At 53.8% G+C, this 13,888-nt stretch overlaps 2 protein-coding genes across 3 annotated transcripts in view; one reads left to right on the top strand and one right to left on the bottom strand.

The window, feature by feature from the left end:
- The first annotated feature begins 2,063 nt into the window (after positions 1-2,063).
- On the top strand, positions 2,064-8,277 carry BRF2 (BRF2 general transcription factor IIIB subunit). Its single transcript, XM_002756951.6, has 4 exons — positions 2,064-2,305; positions 3,297-3,356; positions 4,410-4,731; positions 6,779-8,277. The coding sequence occupies exons 1-4, from the start codon at positions 2,152-2,154 to the stop codon at positions 7,500-7,502; spliced, it is 1,260 nt and encodes a 419-aa protein (XP_002756997.1). The 5' UTR covers positions 2,064-2,151; the 3' UTR covers positions 7,503-8,277.
- The window catches only part of ADGRA2 (adhesion G protein-coupled receptor A2), a 45,485-nt gene continuing 39,613 nt past the window's right edge, over positions 8,017-13,888 (bottom strand). For both annotated transcript variants that reach the window (XM_002807488.6, XM_078347477.1), the window contains 5 exons: positions 12,785-12,912; positions 12,304-12,427; positions 11,663-11,808; positions 11,102-11,191; positions 8,017-10,869 (listed from right to left, as the gene is read on the bottom strand). In XM_002807488.6, coding sequence (XP_002807534.4) covers positions 9,603-10,869; positions 11,102-11,191; positions 11,663-11,808; positions 12,304-12,427; positions 12,785-12,912 — 1,755 coding nt within the window. In that variant the 3' untranslated portion in view covers positions 8,017-9,602. The remainder of the gene's footprint in view (positions 10,870-11,101; positions 11,192-11,662; positions 11,809-12,303; positions 12,428-12,784; positions 12,913-13,888) is intronic.

Raw genomic sequence — 13,888 nt, 5'->3', positions numbered from 1 at the left:
TGGGACTACAGGCGTGAGCCACCACACCTGGCCTAACGTCTCACTGTTAACACTCTCATGTGATACTCCTGTGGAAAATGTAAAAATGGAAGTTTGGCTGCTTTGTGTTCAAGGGTCAACTAACACTTGTCAACAGGCCAGCATCCTGCCAGTCCACTCAGGTCAGAGGTGCAGGAATTTCTGCTGTCCAGTTTACAGTAAGAGAAAGGAGGTTTATAGCATAGCTGTGAACAGAGGGCAGGGACCTGTAAGCCACTAGCGGCAAAACTGTACTCAAGATTCTTTGATCTATTCTATACCAAGCTAGGAACTTTGGAGCCAGAATCGTGGAGCATCTTAAAGCTCAAGTTTTGTTTTGTTTTGTTTTAAAGACAAAGTCTCGCTCTCGTTGCCCAGGCTGGAGTGCAGTGGCACGATCTTACCTCACTGCAACCTCTGCCCCCAGCCTCTGCCCCTGTCTCAGCCTCCTGAGTAGCTGGGATTAGAGACGTGCACCATGATGCCCAGCTAATTTTTGTGTATTTTTAGTAGAGACAGGGTTTCGCCATGTTGCCCAGGCTGGTCTTGAACCCCCAAGCTCAGGTGATCCTACTGCCTCGGCCGCCCGAAGTGCTGGGATTACAGGTCTGAGTCACACCTGGCTAGCTCAAGGTTTTTAAAAAAACATCAGCTTGCACCCTCCAGCTTGCCAAAAGCCCCATCACTCCATATTCTTTCACTCCAAACTCCCTTAGTCATTCCTGTGGTGCCGCCAAAAGCATTTGGGTTTGCCACTCGATTTTATTTCAACTTCCTCATTTTACAGTCGAGAAAAACAGGAGGTAAAGAGAGAAAGGAACCTGCTTTAGGAAGCAGCTCTGGAGGCCAGGAGCAGTGGCTCACTCCTGTAATCAGAGCACTTTGGGAGGCTGAGGCAGGCGGACTACCAGGTCAGTAGATAGAGACTATTCTGACCAACGTGGTGAAACCCCGCCTCAACTTAAAAAAAAAAAAAAAAAAATTAGCTGGGCATGGTGGCGCGTGCCTGTAGTCCCAGCTACTCGGGAGGCTGAGGCAGGAGAATTGCTTGAACCCAGGAGGCGGAGGTTGCGGTGAGCCGAGATCATGCCATTGCACTCCAGCCTGGGTAACAACAGCGAAACTCCATCTAAAACAAAAATACAAAAATTAGCTGGGTGTGGTGGCGCGCGCCTGCAGTCCCAGCTACTCGGGAGGCTGAGGCAGGAGAATCGCTTGAAACTGGGAGGCGGAGGTTGCAGTGAATCGAGATCGCGCCACCGCACTCCAGCTTGGCAACAGAGTGAAACTCTCTAAAAAAAAAAAAAAGCAGCTTGGGAAAAGTGAACACAGTTTCCTGCTCTCTGTCTCTCTCCATTACTCTCCCCTCAAAAAATATACTTTCTTCTACGGCCAAATTCAACATTCATTACCAACCTGTGATTCCACTAGGACTTTATTTTATTTATTTATATATATATTTTTGAGACGGAGTTTCGCTCTTGTTACCCAGGCTGGAGTGCAATGGCGCGATCTCGGCTCACCGCAACCTCCGCCTCCTGGGTTCAGGCAATTCTCCTGCCTCAGCCTCCCGAGTAGCTGGGATTACAGGCACGCGCCACCGTGCCCAGCTAATTTTTGTATTTTTAGTAGAGACGGGGTTTCACCATGTTGACCAGGTGGTCTCGATCTCTTGACCTAGTGATCTACCCGCTTCGGCCTCCCAAAGTGCTGGGATTACAGGTTTGAGCCACCGCGCCCGGCTCCACTAGGACTTTAAAAGGAGGATTGTTTTCATTGGGACAACAATCTCCTGTCTGTTATACGTGTCCATATAGGTAGAAACGTACCTAAATTCAATCCCTAGTCTGGGCCCCAAACACGAACTACAGAGAGTTTAGAAACCAGAAAGATACAGTTCAGACCAGGAACCTCCCTTCCTAGTTCACGTTTCTACCCGAGCCCGCGGAGGAACAGACAGGAAGTGCCGCGCGGCAGCCCCGCGTAGGGAACGGCCTATCCCGCCGTCGCGCTGGCCAGAAGGCTAGGGTGCAACCCTTAGAAGCGTCCGTTCCTACTTCTTGCTGTCGCACGGTTGCTTTTGCAAACGCAGGAGTCTCCGAAGGATTCCACGGATTTGGGGCCGGTTGTGAGATGCCAGGCAGAGGCCGCTGCCCCGACTGCGGCTCTACGGAGCTCGTGGAAGACTCGCACTATTCGCAGAGCCAGCTGGTGTGCTCCGACTGCGGCTGCGTCGTCACAGAGGGGGTCCTTACCACTACCTTCAGCGACGAGGGCAATCTCCGAGGTACTGTGGCCCTGGGTACAGCCTGGGGCGGTGGAGGGATTAACGTCAGATTCCTTTTGTCTCCCCGCTCCCCCACCCCCCATACTGCTAACTGGAACGCGCACACTTAATATGGGAGAAAACGACCTAAAGTGAGCGAGGGAACTGAAGGAGATGGGGACTGCCATTGATCTGTGTTTTCCTAGTACTTAGTATCTGGCATATATGGTGCGTATAATAAATGTTGAATAAGTGAAACAGAAACAAAGTTCCATTCATCTTGCCATGTCTGGTCATGGTGGAAGGATTGCCTGTTGCCTAGTTCTTTATGATTATAGCATGTATTATTACCCTGAAATAGCTTTAAGCACAAACTGGCACATCACTTTTTTTCTTTGCTTTCCAAGTTTCTGAGCAGTGCAGCCCTCAAAATCTGCAGCCATTGCCTGGGTGGAGTGGCTTACGCCTGTAATCCTAGCGCTTTAGGAGGTAGAGCAGAGAGGATTGTTTGAGCCGGGGAGTTCAAGACCAGCCTGGGCAGCATAATGAGACAAATGCCTTGAAAAAAAAATGAACAATTGGCCAGGTGTGGTGGCATACACCTGTAATACCAGCTATCCAGGAGTCTGAGGCAGGAGGATTTCTTGAGCCTGGCAGTTGAAGGCTGCCGTGAGCTATGATTGCACCACGGCACTCCAGCCTGGGCTATAGAGGAAAACTTCCTAACAAACAACAAACAAGTCTGCTACTAGGAAAAATTGTCTGTATGGAATGTACTGGAAGGATGACTTGAAATTTGGAAAACATGGAGCTCCTTTAGTGCAGTCCTAACCTTTCCCAGTCTCTGTGTATCTGGAATTGCTTGTAGACATAGAAAACTAGATGGGGCCATTAATTGTACAGCAGCAGCTGCTCAATGATTTGAAGTCTGTGTCCTGGTTTTGTGTGGTGGGAGGGCAGGGTTCTGATGAATAAAGGCTAAGCACACTATTTGTTGTTTATTATCTTACAGAGGTAACATATTCCCGAAGCACAGGGGAAAACGAACAAGTTAGTCGCAGCCAGCAACGAGGTGAGAATTGACCTTTTACAACACAGTGGTTTTAAAGAAAACTATCCTAGGCCAGGCGCTGTGGCCCATGCCTATAATCCCAGCACTTTGAGAGGCCAAGGTGGTGGATTACCTGAGGTCAGTAGTTCAAGACCAGCCTGGCCAACATGGTGAAACCCTGTCTCTACTAAAAATACAAAAATCAGCCCGGCTTGCTGGTACCCACCTGTAGTCCCAGCTACTTGGGAGGCTGAGGCAGGAGAATTACTAGAACCTGGGAGCGGAGGTTGCAGTGAGCTGAGATCGTGCCCTGCACTCCAGCCTGGGTGATAGACCAAGACTCCATCTTCAGAAAAAAAAAAAATGAAAAGAAAACTGTCCTGGTGGTGGCCTAGCCCTGCTCTTTGCTTTTCCTGTTTTCAGCATTGCTGGTGTGAGGTAGAGTAGAAGCGAATGGCAGTTAGAAATTTCAAATGGGAATGGTGGCTCACACCTATAGTCTGAGCACTTTCGGAGATCAAGACTGGCAGATCGCTTGAGGTCAGGAGTTCAAGACCAGCATGGGTGTGGTGGTACGCACCCGTGATCCCAGCTACTCAGGAGGCTGAGGCAGGAGAATCACTTTAACCTGGGAGGAGGAGGTTTCAGTGAGCTAAGATTGCCCCACTGCACTCCAATCTGGGTGACTGAGCCATGCTCCATTTCAGAAAAATAAATAAAATAAGATAAAATGGGATGGTTCTGAGAAGGCAGCAATTCAGTATAAGGTTTGGGTTAGATCAGATGTATGTTTGAGGTAGCCTCTAAGAGCCTGGTTAAAATTTTGGCTTGGCCCTGAATCAAACCGGCCTCCAAAAACCAGTAGGTTGAAATGTGACTTCTTTACAGAAATGTTTCTGTGTTTTTAGAATGATCATACCAAGTGTCACTCCTGTTTATGCAGAAAGGTACATAATTTGTGCATCTGGTATCTGAGGCAAGTTTAGCAGATCTAAGTAAGTCCTAGCAGAATGTTCTAGGAACTGTATGATAGTTCCTTTGACCCCTCTAACTCTTCCCGTGGGTTTTTCCTAGGTCTCCGCCGAGTGAGAGACCTTTGTCGAGTTCTGCAGTTGCCACCAACATTTGAGGACACCGCGGTTGCCTACTACCAACAGGCATACCGGCATGCTGGCATTCGAGCTGCCAGGCTGCAAAAGAAGGAGGTGTTGGTTGGGTGCTGTGTCTTAATCACCTGTCGACAGCATAACTGGCCCCTAACCATGGGAGCCATCTGCACGCTGTTGTATGCAGATTTGGATGTATTTTCTAGCACTTACATGCAGATAGTGAAGCTCCTGGGACTGGATGTGCCATCTCTGTGCTTGGCAGAACTGGTGAAGACCTATTGCAGCAGGTACCTTCCTGGTGGGAGACAGTGGGATGGGATGGGTCCTTAGACCTGAGTTCTTTGACCATTAGACATCTCTCTCTTTTTTTTTTGAGATGGAATCTCACTTTTGTCACCCAGGCTGGAGTGCAGTGGCGTGATTTCAGCTCACTGCAACCTCTGCCTCCTGGGTTCAAGTTATTCTCCTGCCTCAGCCTCCCAAGTAGCTGGGATTACAGGTGCCCGCCACCACCCTGTATTTTTTTATTTAGTAGAGATGGGGTTTCACTATGTCGACCAGGCTGATCTTGAACAACCCTATGGGGGCGCCATTGTTTATAGGACTAGCCTTAGGGCCTGACTAGATTCTGCCCTGGTTCCACCTGCCAGCTCTCTCTACTTCCCTCAGTTCACCTGACCTCAGGTAATCTGCCTGCCTCAGCCTCACAAAGTGCTGGGATAACAGGCATTAGCCCCCGCTCCTGGCCTTGGCCATCTTTTTTTGACCAAAGCCCGTATAAAAGGATGTGGGAGAAAGATCTTTAGTTTATACTTGTACTAATAAGGTTAATATTGTTTTACCTGTTTAGAATGCTATAATTTTTTTTTTTTTTTAGTCCATGTCTTGCTGTGTTGCCCAGGCCTGGAGTGCAGTGGCATGATTTCGGCTCACTGCAACCTCTACCTCCTGGGTTCAAGTGATTTTCGTGCTTCAGCCTCCCACATAGCTGAGACTGCAGGTGCATGCCACCACACCTGGCTAATTTTTGTGTTTTTAGTAGAGATGGGGTTTGCCATGTTGCCCAGGCTGGTCTTGAACTTCTGGGCTTAAGCGATCCACCCATTTCAGCCTCCCAAATGCTTGGATTACAACCATAAGCCACTGTGCCCCGCCAAAGAATGCTTTAATTTTCAAACCTCTTTGCCCTCACAGCAACCCAGTGATGTGGGGAAAGTAGGTCTGAGCCTTGGCACAGGGCTGCTGAGTTGTGCCACTCATGTGCTGCGTGCATGGCAGTTCCTAGAGTTGTGTGCTGTGCAGGGCCTGTGTGGCTGAATGCCCAGCTCTGTCTCAGCAGGATCATCTGCACAGGAAGCCAAAAGGATATTAGTTAATGACAGAACTGGGCTTAGAAGCTAAGCCTTTTCTAGTTTTGTTTTTGTTTTTTTTTAAAGACAGGGTCTCGGGCTGGGCGTGGTGGCTCACGCCTATAATCCCAGCACTTTGGGAGGCCGAGGCGGGTGGATCACGAAGTCAAGAGATCGAGACCATCCTGGTCAACAAGGTGAAACCCCGTCTCTACTAAAAATACAAAAATTAGCTGGGCATGGTTGGTGCACGCCTGTAGTCCCAGCTACTCGGGAGGCTGAGGCAGGAGAATTGCTTGAACCCAGAAGGCGGAGGTTGTGGTGAGCCGAGATCATGCCATTGTACTCCAGTCTGGGTAACAAGAGCGAAACTCCGTCTCAAAAAAAAAAAAGACAGGGTTTCACTCTTGTCACCCAGCCTGGAGTGCAGTGGTGCCATCCTAGCTCACTGCAGCCTGGAACTCTTGGGCTCAAGCGATTTGCCTGCCTCAGCCCCCCAACGTGCTGGTATTGCAGGTGTGAGCCACCACGCCCAGCAACCCTTTCCTTGTTTGAAGTAGCTGTGTTCATTTCCTTTTTCTGACAAATAATGTTGAAAGCAGAGGCTGTTGGTATCAAATAGCCTTGTATTTGAAGCTTGGTTACTGCGTGACTAGATGAACTGTGGGCAAGTTTTTCAACTGTACATGCACATAAGATGGTGCATGTGCCTGTAGATTACATGAGAACATTGTAAAGCACTCAGAATAATGGCGACTGGGAGGCACTTAGTAAATGTTCACGCACTCATGCATTCCTCTGCCTTCCCCTAACAAGCAGAAGACACCCTCTTTTTTTCTCATTGCTTTTATAAACTTGCTGCCCAGTGAGCTTGAGTATTCCTGAGGACAGAATAGCTTCCCTGTCTTGAGTGGGCTGTCTTTCCTCACTGTGGGAGAGCAGCCCCCATGTCATTAAGATCCATCCCTCATTTTGGTTGTTTCAGCTTCAAACTGTTCCAAGCTTCGCCTTCTGTGCCAGCCAAATATGTGGAAGACAAAGAGAAGATGCTGTCTCGAACGCTGCAGTTGGTGGAGCTGGCGAGTGAGACGTGGCTGGTGACCGGGCGGCATCCCTTGCCCGTCATCACTGCTGCGACTTTCCTGGCTTGGCAGTCACTGCAGCCTGCATATCGGCTGTCATGCTCCCTTGCTCGATTTTGTAAATTGGCAAATGTGGACCTGCCCTACCCCGCATCCTCCCGCCTGCAGGAGCTGCTGGCTGTACTGCTGCGGATGGCTGAGCACCTGGCCTGGTTACGGGTTTTGAGACTTGACAAACGGTCTGTGGTGAAGCACATTGGTGACCTTCTCCAGCACCGCCACTCGCTGGTCCGCTCGGCCTTTCGGGATGGGGCAGCAGAAGTGGAGACCCTAGAGAAGGAGCCGCCAGGGCAGGGACAGGGGCAGGGAGAAGGGGAAGTGGGGAATAATTCCTTAGGTTTGCTCCAGGGGAAGCGACCGGCCAGTCCTGCCCTTCTCCTCCCACCCTGCATGTTGAAGCCCCCGAAGCGGACCTGCCCCCCACCCCAAGTCTCCACCGTCACTGGAGATGAGGACATTTCTGATAGTGAAATAGAACAGTATTTGCGTACCCCTCAGGAAGTTAGGGACTTTCAGAGAGCCCAGGCTGCTAGACAGGCTGCCATGAGTGTCGCTAACCCTCCCTGAGACACATCCCTTGGGAGCACTTCATCCCACTCTGATAGAAGCTTGGAAACCTGTCATAGCCAAGGATGGAAGTGTACCCGGGTCCGTAGGTATTGCCTTTCTTATCTGAAGGAAACAAGAGGGGCTCTGCCATTAGTTGGACCTTGGGTCCTGGAATAAAGTCAGGAGTGCAGGGACAATTATAGGTAGGAGAGACTCCCATCCCTTGGTGCAGGAGAGCAACTTGCATATGTCCTTGTTCCATGAGATGGCTCTCCTCATAGATGGGAAAATACCAGGCTCTTTGATGCGGGTTTGAATTGGACACACCACTGCTGCTCCTGCAGGCCCGAGGGGACTTCCCTCTGCTTGTGAAGCGGTTGATGTTCCCAGCAGTATCAACCCTTAGAGGAGCAGGAACTGGGGATTTCCTGGCCCTGTGTCCATTCACAGGAGGTGGGTTTGTGTGTATGGTGTCATGACAGCGCCTACCTCATAACAAGGACAGTGGGTGGACTAAGGCAATAGCTCAAAGGGCTTTGCAAAATTTTAATATATTAAAACAAGAGGCATCTGCTAGAAAACATTCTATTGTATAAAACCCGAGCTCTTAAAAACATGTTTTCTTTGGCACTTTCATTCCCTCCCTCCCTTTTCCCCAGCGTATTGCAAAAAGCTCTCCAGTGCTAAGGCATTGGCAGGGTATGTAAACAGCAGCCAGCATATGTGGAAGAATAATACAAAGCTTTTTTTCTTCTAATATGTCTGTGCAGCAAGCATAAATAACAGGACCCATCCCAAGGAGTGTGTGTGGGTTTTTCCCCTCCTGTGTCCTCTGTCACCTTGGTGATCAGGTCAGGGTGATACAAGGACTGGGAGGAAATCTAGGCCAGATGTGGATTTCTTGCTCTCCCCAAGACCCAGGGTTCCCTCAGTTTCCATTTGATCATGTAGTAAGATGCTGGTGGGTGGTTTTAGGTTGGGGAAAAGATGGGTGCTGGTGTTTAAAAGTAGTAAAGGCATAGGCCCCTCCTGGTCTGCAGGGACCCCAGCCACTGCCTCTGGGGTAGGCTTGGGCTCCTGGGAGTTGGGAAGCTGGTTTGACATTTTGTAGGTTTCTCTGCTATGGAGCTGGAGATCAAATGATTGGGATAGTTCTTCCATCTGGCCTCATGGAGGCAAGGAAGTGCTCTAAGTCCCTTGGTGTAAGGCTGAAACTGGGGCCATGGATATTTTAACTGAGAAGTAAGCTTCTCCAAACACCACCTGCAGCTTTATGGGGGTGCCATTATTTACAGGACTAGCTTCAGGGCCTGACTAGATTCTGCCCCAGTTCCACCTGCCAGCCTCCTCTACTCCGCTCAGTACCTGCGGGCACCTGGCAGTCAGCTGTTGAGGTGCAGGGCCTTGGCTTTGTCCCAGTGTGCCACCTCTGAGCCCTGCTGTCTGGTTTAAGTACCACCTCTGTGGGAATGGTGGCTTTGTTCCTAGTTGTGTGGGTTCCCACTCCGCTCACCTGGGACTGGTTGATCTCTAGAGCTGCCTTTCACAGGGCCTCATCCTCCCCTCTAGCATAGTTGATCTGAAAAGCAGCACCTTGTGATTTCACTTCACCTGCTTCATGTGCTGGGCTGGCTCTCCTGCCAGCCAAACCCGGGAGGAAAAGGGGCCTAGGATCTAGGCAGGGGCTGGGCTGACTTCAGGAGAGGGCAGGGAAGAAAGAGCACAGTTCCCACACTCTCACCTCTGCTTCCCTGGTGAGGCAGCTGGCCCCCAGTGAGGCTGCAGGGACAGTGGGTGGGGGTGGGAGTACTTGGGGAGGGCCCACCTGGGCTGTGCTGTGCCTTCATTCTTGTGGGTGACCCCACAGACGGAGGCTTTCCCCCTTCCTGGCAGGGCACCGACTGTCCAGACTGTCCCGGGCTGGACAGAAATGTGTTACGCATGTTTCTGGGATTGTCTGTCGCTACCCCAGAGGGGTGCCCTCTAGGCAAGCGGGGAACATCTGCCTATCGGATCCTCCGCCTCCAACCGGCTGACTACCGAGACGCCTTGGAGGACCCCGAGAAGCGGGGGAACGAGGCGCGTGGCCAGCCCGTCTACCGCGTCGCGCCCCCAACCCTAGACCGTTGTCTCGCTCTTCCAGAGTCCGGTCTTCATGCAGCCACCTGCCGACTCCGCGCCCGTCACGGTGACGTCATCGTACTTGCCCCCCTTGGGGGCGCCGTTTAGGCTGGCTGCATTGAGCGGGTACGAGCGGCGCTTGCTTTCCTTCTCCGGCACGCCGCTGCCCTTGAGGCTGTCGCGGCTGGCGCTGCGGTGCTGGCCCAGCCGGCCCGCCTCGGGGAGCGGTGCGGCGCTGGTGTCACTGCCCTCGGACGGCGTGAGCATGGGCTCGCCCTCCAGCTGCAGGCCGGCGCCCGGACTGTTGCGGCTGCTGCCGGGGTAGCTGTCGGTGGGGCTGTTGTGCAGGCTGCCACTCTCGCTGGACAGCACCTCGGGCGCCCCCGCCGCGCCCCCGCGCAGGGCCTTGAGCCGGTTCTTTCCGCCGGCCTCCCCAGCACGATGCCCCTTGGCTCGGCTCTTGTGCGCCCGACGCCCGTGGTGCATGTTGTTGTGGTGGCGGGGGGCGAGGCTCCCCCGGGGGCCCATGGGCTCCAGCTCTCCTTCCCCGCGGGCCACCACCCCTGGCTCACACACCTGACTCTGGGCCAGCTGCAGGTTGGTGAGCTTGCAGGGGCCCAGAGCCAGCGCGTGGCCGCTGCTGCCGCTCGGGGAGGACTTGAGGGAGGGCGGCCCCTCCCCGAACACCGGGGAACCGTCCTCTGCGGTGGCGGGCAGGGCCCGGGGTGGGGCATGGGGGGCCGAGGGCGAGGCAGAGGGGCAGCAGGCGCGCCAGGATGCTCTCACGTCCCTCCGCCTGGCACAGTGGTGGGTGAAGACAAAGAGGCCCAGGGCAGAGGCTGCCACCCCGTACAGGCAGCTGCACACCACCCTGGGCAGCCAGCGCTGGGACACGGCCAGAGCCCCGCAGGCCCACATGGCCAGGTACAGGAAGTGCGTGGTCACCAGCGCCCCTAGCTGGACTCCTGGAGAATAGAGGCTGTCACCATCCTCCGGGGGCCCCGGCGTCCCCACCCGCGTGCTCCCAGTAGCCAGAAGGGAACCTGAGTCACTTGGGAGGGGGCCGCTGCCCCTGAGCCTGGTGGAGCCCCTCAGCTCCTCCCCTGCCTCCAAGGAGGCTCTGCTGTTGCCTGTCTTGGGGCTCTGTGCCAGAGGGCCCCGTAAGCGCAGCCCTGTACACAGGAAATAGATCCAGGTGATGAGCAGAATCAAAGCCACCGGGATGTAGAAGGCACCGAGGCTTGGACGCCACACCAGCCAGCAGCTGCAGGAGAGAAGCAGTAATGAGGAGAGGGGGCATGGCCAGGGTAGGGCCAGGGACGGGAGTGATTGGGGAAGACAGGATATGGTGAGTGCTGAGGCAAGGATAGGTTGGTCAGCATGCATGGGCTTGGGTTGGGTTACTGCTGGGTGGACCTGGCAGGAGACCCTGCCAGTGGAGCAGAAGGCATTGGTGTTAGGTAGGTGGTCTTGGGGCAGGACGGAGTGGTGCTCACTAGGGGGTGTGGTCCCGGTAGTTGTGGATGTTGACGGCAGCTGTGATGCCACAGATGATGAGTGGAATCCCTCCAGCAATCAAATAGAACCTGGAGGGAATAAGGGATTGGGAGTCTGAGAGGTGGGGAAAGCGAAGGGAAGAACTGGGTGCTCAGAGCCCTTTGTTTGGTGTTTCTGTCCCATCCTCTTTCTCCTTTAGTCAGAATTTTTTGCCAGGGATGCAAGGTCCCTGCAGGGACTATTTGGACTTGGCCATGACTGTTCTAAGGGGCAGAGGCCAGAATTGCTCTCTCACCCTCAACAATGCAGAAGTCAGGGGTGCCACTCAGGTTCCCCAGTGCCATGACATTTGGAGTCACCTCCTTCCCTGGCCTTGTCATGCCCCAGAAACCTGCCGGATGCCCCCAGTGCACGGCCTACTGTGACCTACTGAGTCTAGGACCGAGCCTCTCTTGTCTTTGGAGAGTGATCTCCCAGAGACCTTGAACCCACCCTGGGAGGTTTCCTATACCTGCCTCGGATTCCCTCCCCCATTGCAAACTGGAATTGAAAGTAGGTACCGGAGCATAGGACGGGGAGTGGGCAGGGCAGGGTCCCCTTCTTGCGGAGGGGGTGCCTTCCAGGTGAGCTCCTTGTGGAGCACTCGTGCCTTCACGCCCATCCAGAGCAGCGTGGACAGGGAGGAGTAGTGCAGGGTGATGCCCACCTGTGGGGTTGAGGCAGGGAGGCTGGGGAACGGGAGGCTACGACTGGCTCCTCCCAGAGCCTCATACCTGCAGGTGTCCTCCCAGGCTTCCAGCCCCCAGCCCGCAGCTCTTTGACTTTACCCAGCCCACTCTCCATACACTCCCCTAGCTCCATCTCTGCTGCCACCCTGTGCCTCCATCTCAGCGTTCTCTCCCACCGGAGGGCTTCCCCATGACCTTGACGTGGCGATCCGGCTGATCCCCCACATCTCCACCACTGCAGGTCCCCACTCTCCACTTTGAAGCTCATCTCCCATTCTCTCTGATCTGGTTCTTACCACTCCCTTCTTTCACTCTCCATGCCCCACCCCCACCCCTGCCTTCCAAGGCTGCCACAGAGGAAGCTATGGAGCTGTGGCCTGTGAGCCTTTTTCTGCCAGCGCATCTTCCTACTGTATGTCTAGCTGCCAGCACTCATCTTCAGGCACCACCCCCGAGCCCCTGCTCCTGCTTACTGCCTGGCAGACCATCTGGTAGTTGGTGAGTGTGATGCCCCCTGCAAAGACGGCGGAGGTCATGGCCATGTGGAAGCACAGGTTCAGCAGCATGTGCCAGCTCTTCCGGGACACATAGATGGAGCTGCCCAGAAACAGTCTCAGATTAATGGAACCCCCAGCCCAAGGTCAGGCCCATGGGGTCTCAAGGCCACTGGGAGAGCCATGGGGGGCAGGCACATATCTGCGTGTATGCATGGGTGGGAACGTGACAGATGCCACAGGGCAGGGAGTCCTTAACCTCTCAAAGTGATTTCAACCCCAGAACATTCAAATGGGTGAGAGAAAGTCATGTGAACCCATCTAGGAAAAATCTCTGCCAAGTCCTCAGTAAGCCCACCTGCCCTGGGAGTTTCCCACACCTGCCTCAGAGTTCCTCCCTCATTGCAAAGCTGAATTCCATGCCTGCCCACCATGCCCTCCCTCCTGCAGGAGCACCCACCTGTGGTTGAGGATGTAGGTGATGATGGTGGCGAAAAGGCAGAGCAGCAGCAGGGCCGTGCACGGGTATACCACGGGGTGCAGCCCCGCCCCCATGCCCCCCACCTCCCTGGGGAAGGTGCTCAGTTCCTGGGAAAGGGCAGGAAGGAGGATGTGAGGAAGGAGGCTGTGAGGAATGAGGACACCTCGCCAGCCCCCCAGGCCAGCTTTCCTCTTCCCAGGCCAGTCAGCCTTGGTCCTGTGATTTGGTGCTTAGTGCAGGGCAGGGAGGTAAGCTTTGGGCTGTCCACTTAGGCAGGCAGCCCTACCGAGCCAGCTACTGCTGCCCCTTCCCTGCCTCCAGTCCCGCCTTGCTGGGGACTCTTCACACCCCCAGCCTGAAATACCAGATATGAGAGAGGGAGCAGGTGCTGCCCGTGACCAGCAGCAGGCCTGCGGGACTGGAGAGTGGCAGTACCATGAGCCACGAGGGAGGGGTGACCAGAAAGGAGAAGCGTTCCCAGATTGTCTTTTTCTACTTTAAAGAATCTGGTCTTGGCCAGGTACAGTGACTCACGCCTGTAATCCCAGCACTTTGGGAGGCCGAGGCAGCAGATCATTTGAGGTCAGGAGTTTGAGAGCAGCCTGGCCAACATGGTGAAACCCCATCTCTACTAAAAATACAAAAATTAGCTGGGTGTGGTGGCACATGCCTGTAATCCCAGCTACTTGGGAGGCTGACTCAGGAGAATCGCTTGGATCGAGGAGGCAGAGGTCGAATTGAGCCAAGATTGTGCCACTGCACTCCAGCCTAGGTAACAAAGCGAGACTCCATCTCCATCTCAAAAAATAAAAACAAAAACAAAAAAACAAAAACATCTGGTCTCAGGAGTGCAGGGTGTGAAAGTCAGGCTGGGAGTTCCAGATCCATCTATCTTGATATAGGAGTGGAGGCTGGACCTCCCTGTCTCCTGAAATATGGAGAGGTGTGGGAGAGGCCAGAGGGCCGTTTCCCACAACCCTCCAGTCATGGGGCCCAACAGGGCTGCTGTCCTTCTTGTATTTCTCCATGGTCCCAGGTGGTCAGAGTGCCCTCACCATTTTCCATGCAGACTGTGTCCCTGCC

This window comes from Callithrix jacchus, chromosome 13 (assembly GCF_049354715.1).
Source record: "Callithrix jacchus isolate 240 chromosome 13, calJac240_pri, whole genome shotgun sequence".
In the NCBI taxonomy this organism is placed as follows: domain Eukaryota; kingdom Metazoa; phylum Chordata; class Mammalia; order Primates; family Cebidae; genus Callithrix; species Callithrix jacchus.
The sequence above is the reverse complement of the archived record's forward strand: the minus strand, read 5'-3'. Positions and strand labels throughout refer to the sequence as shown.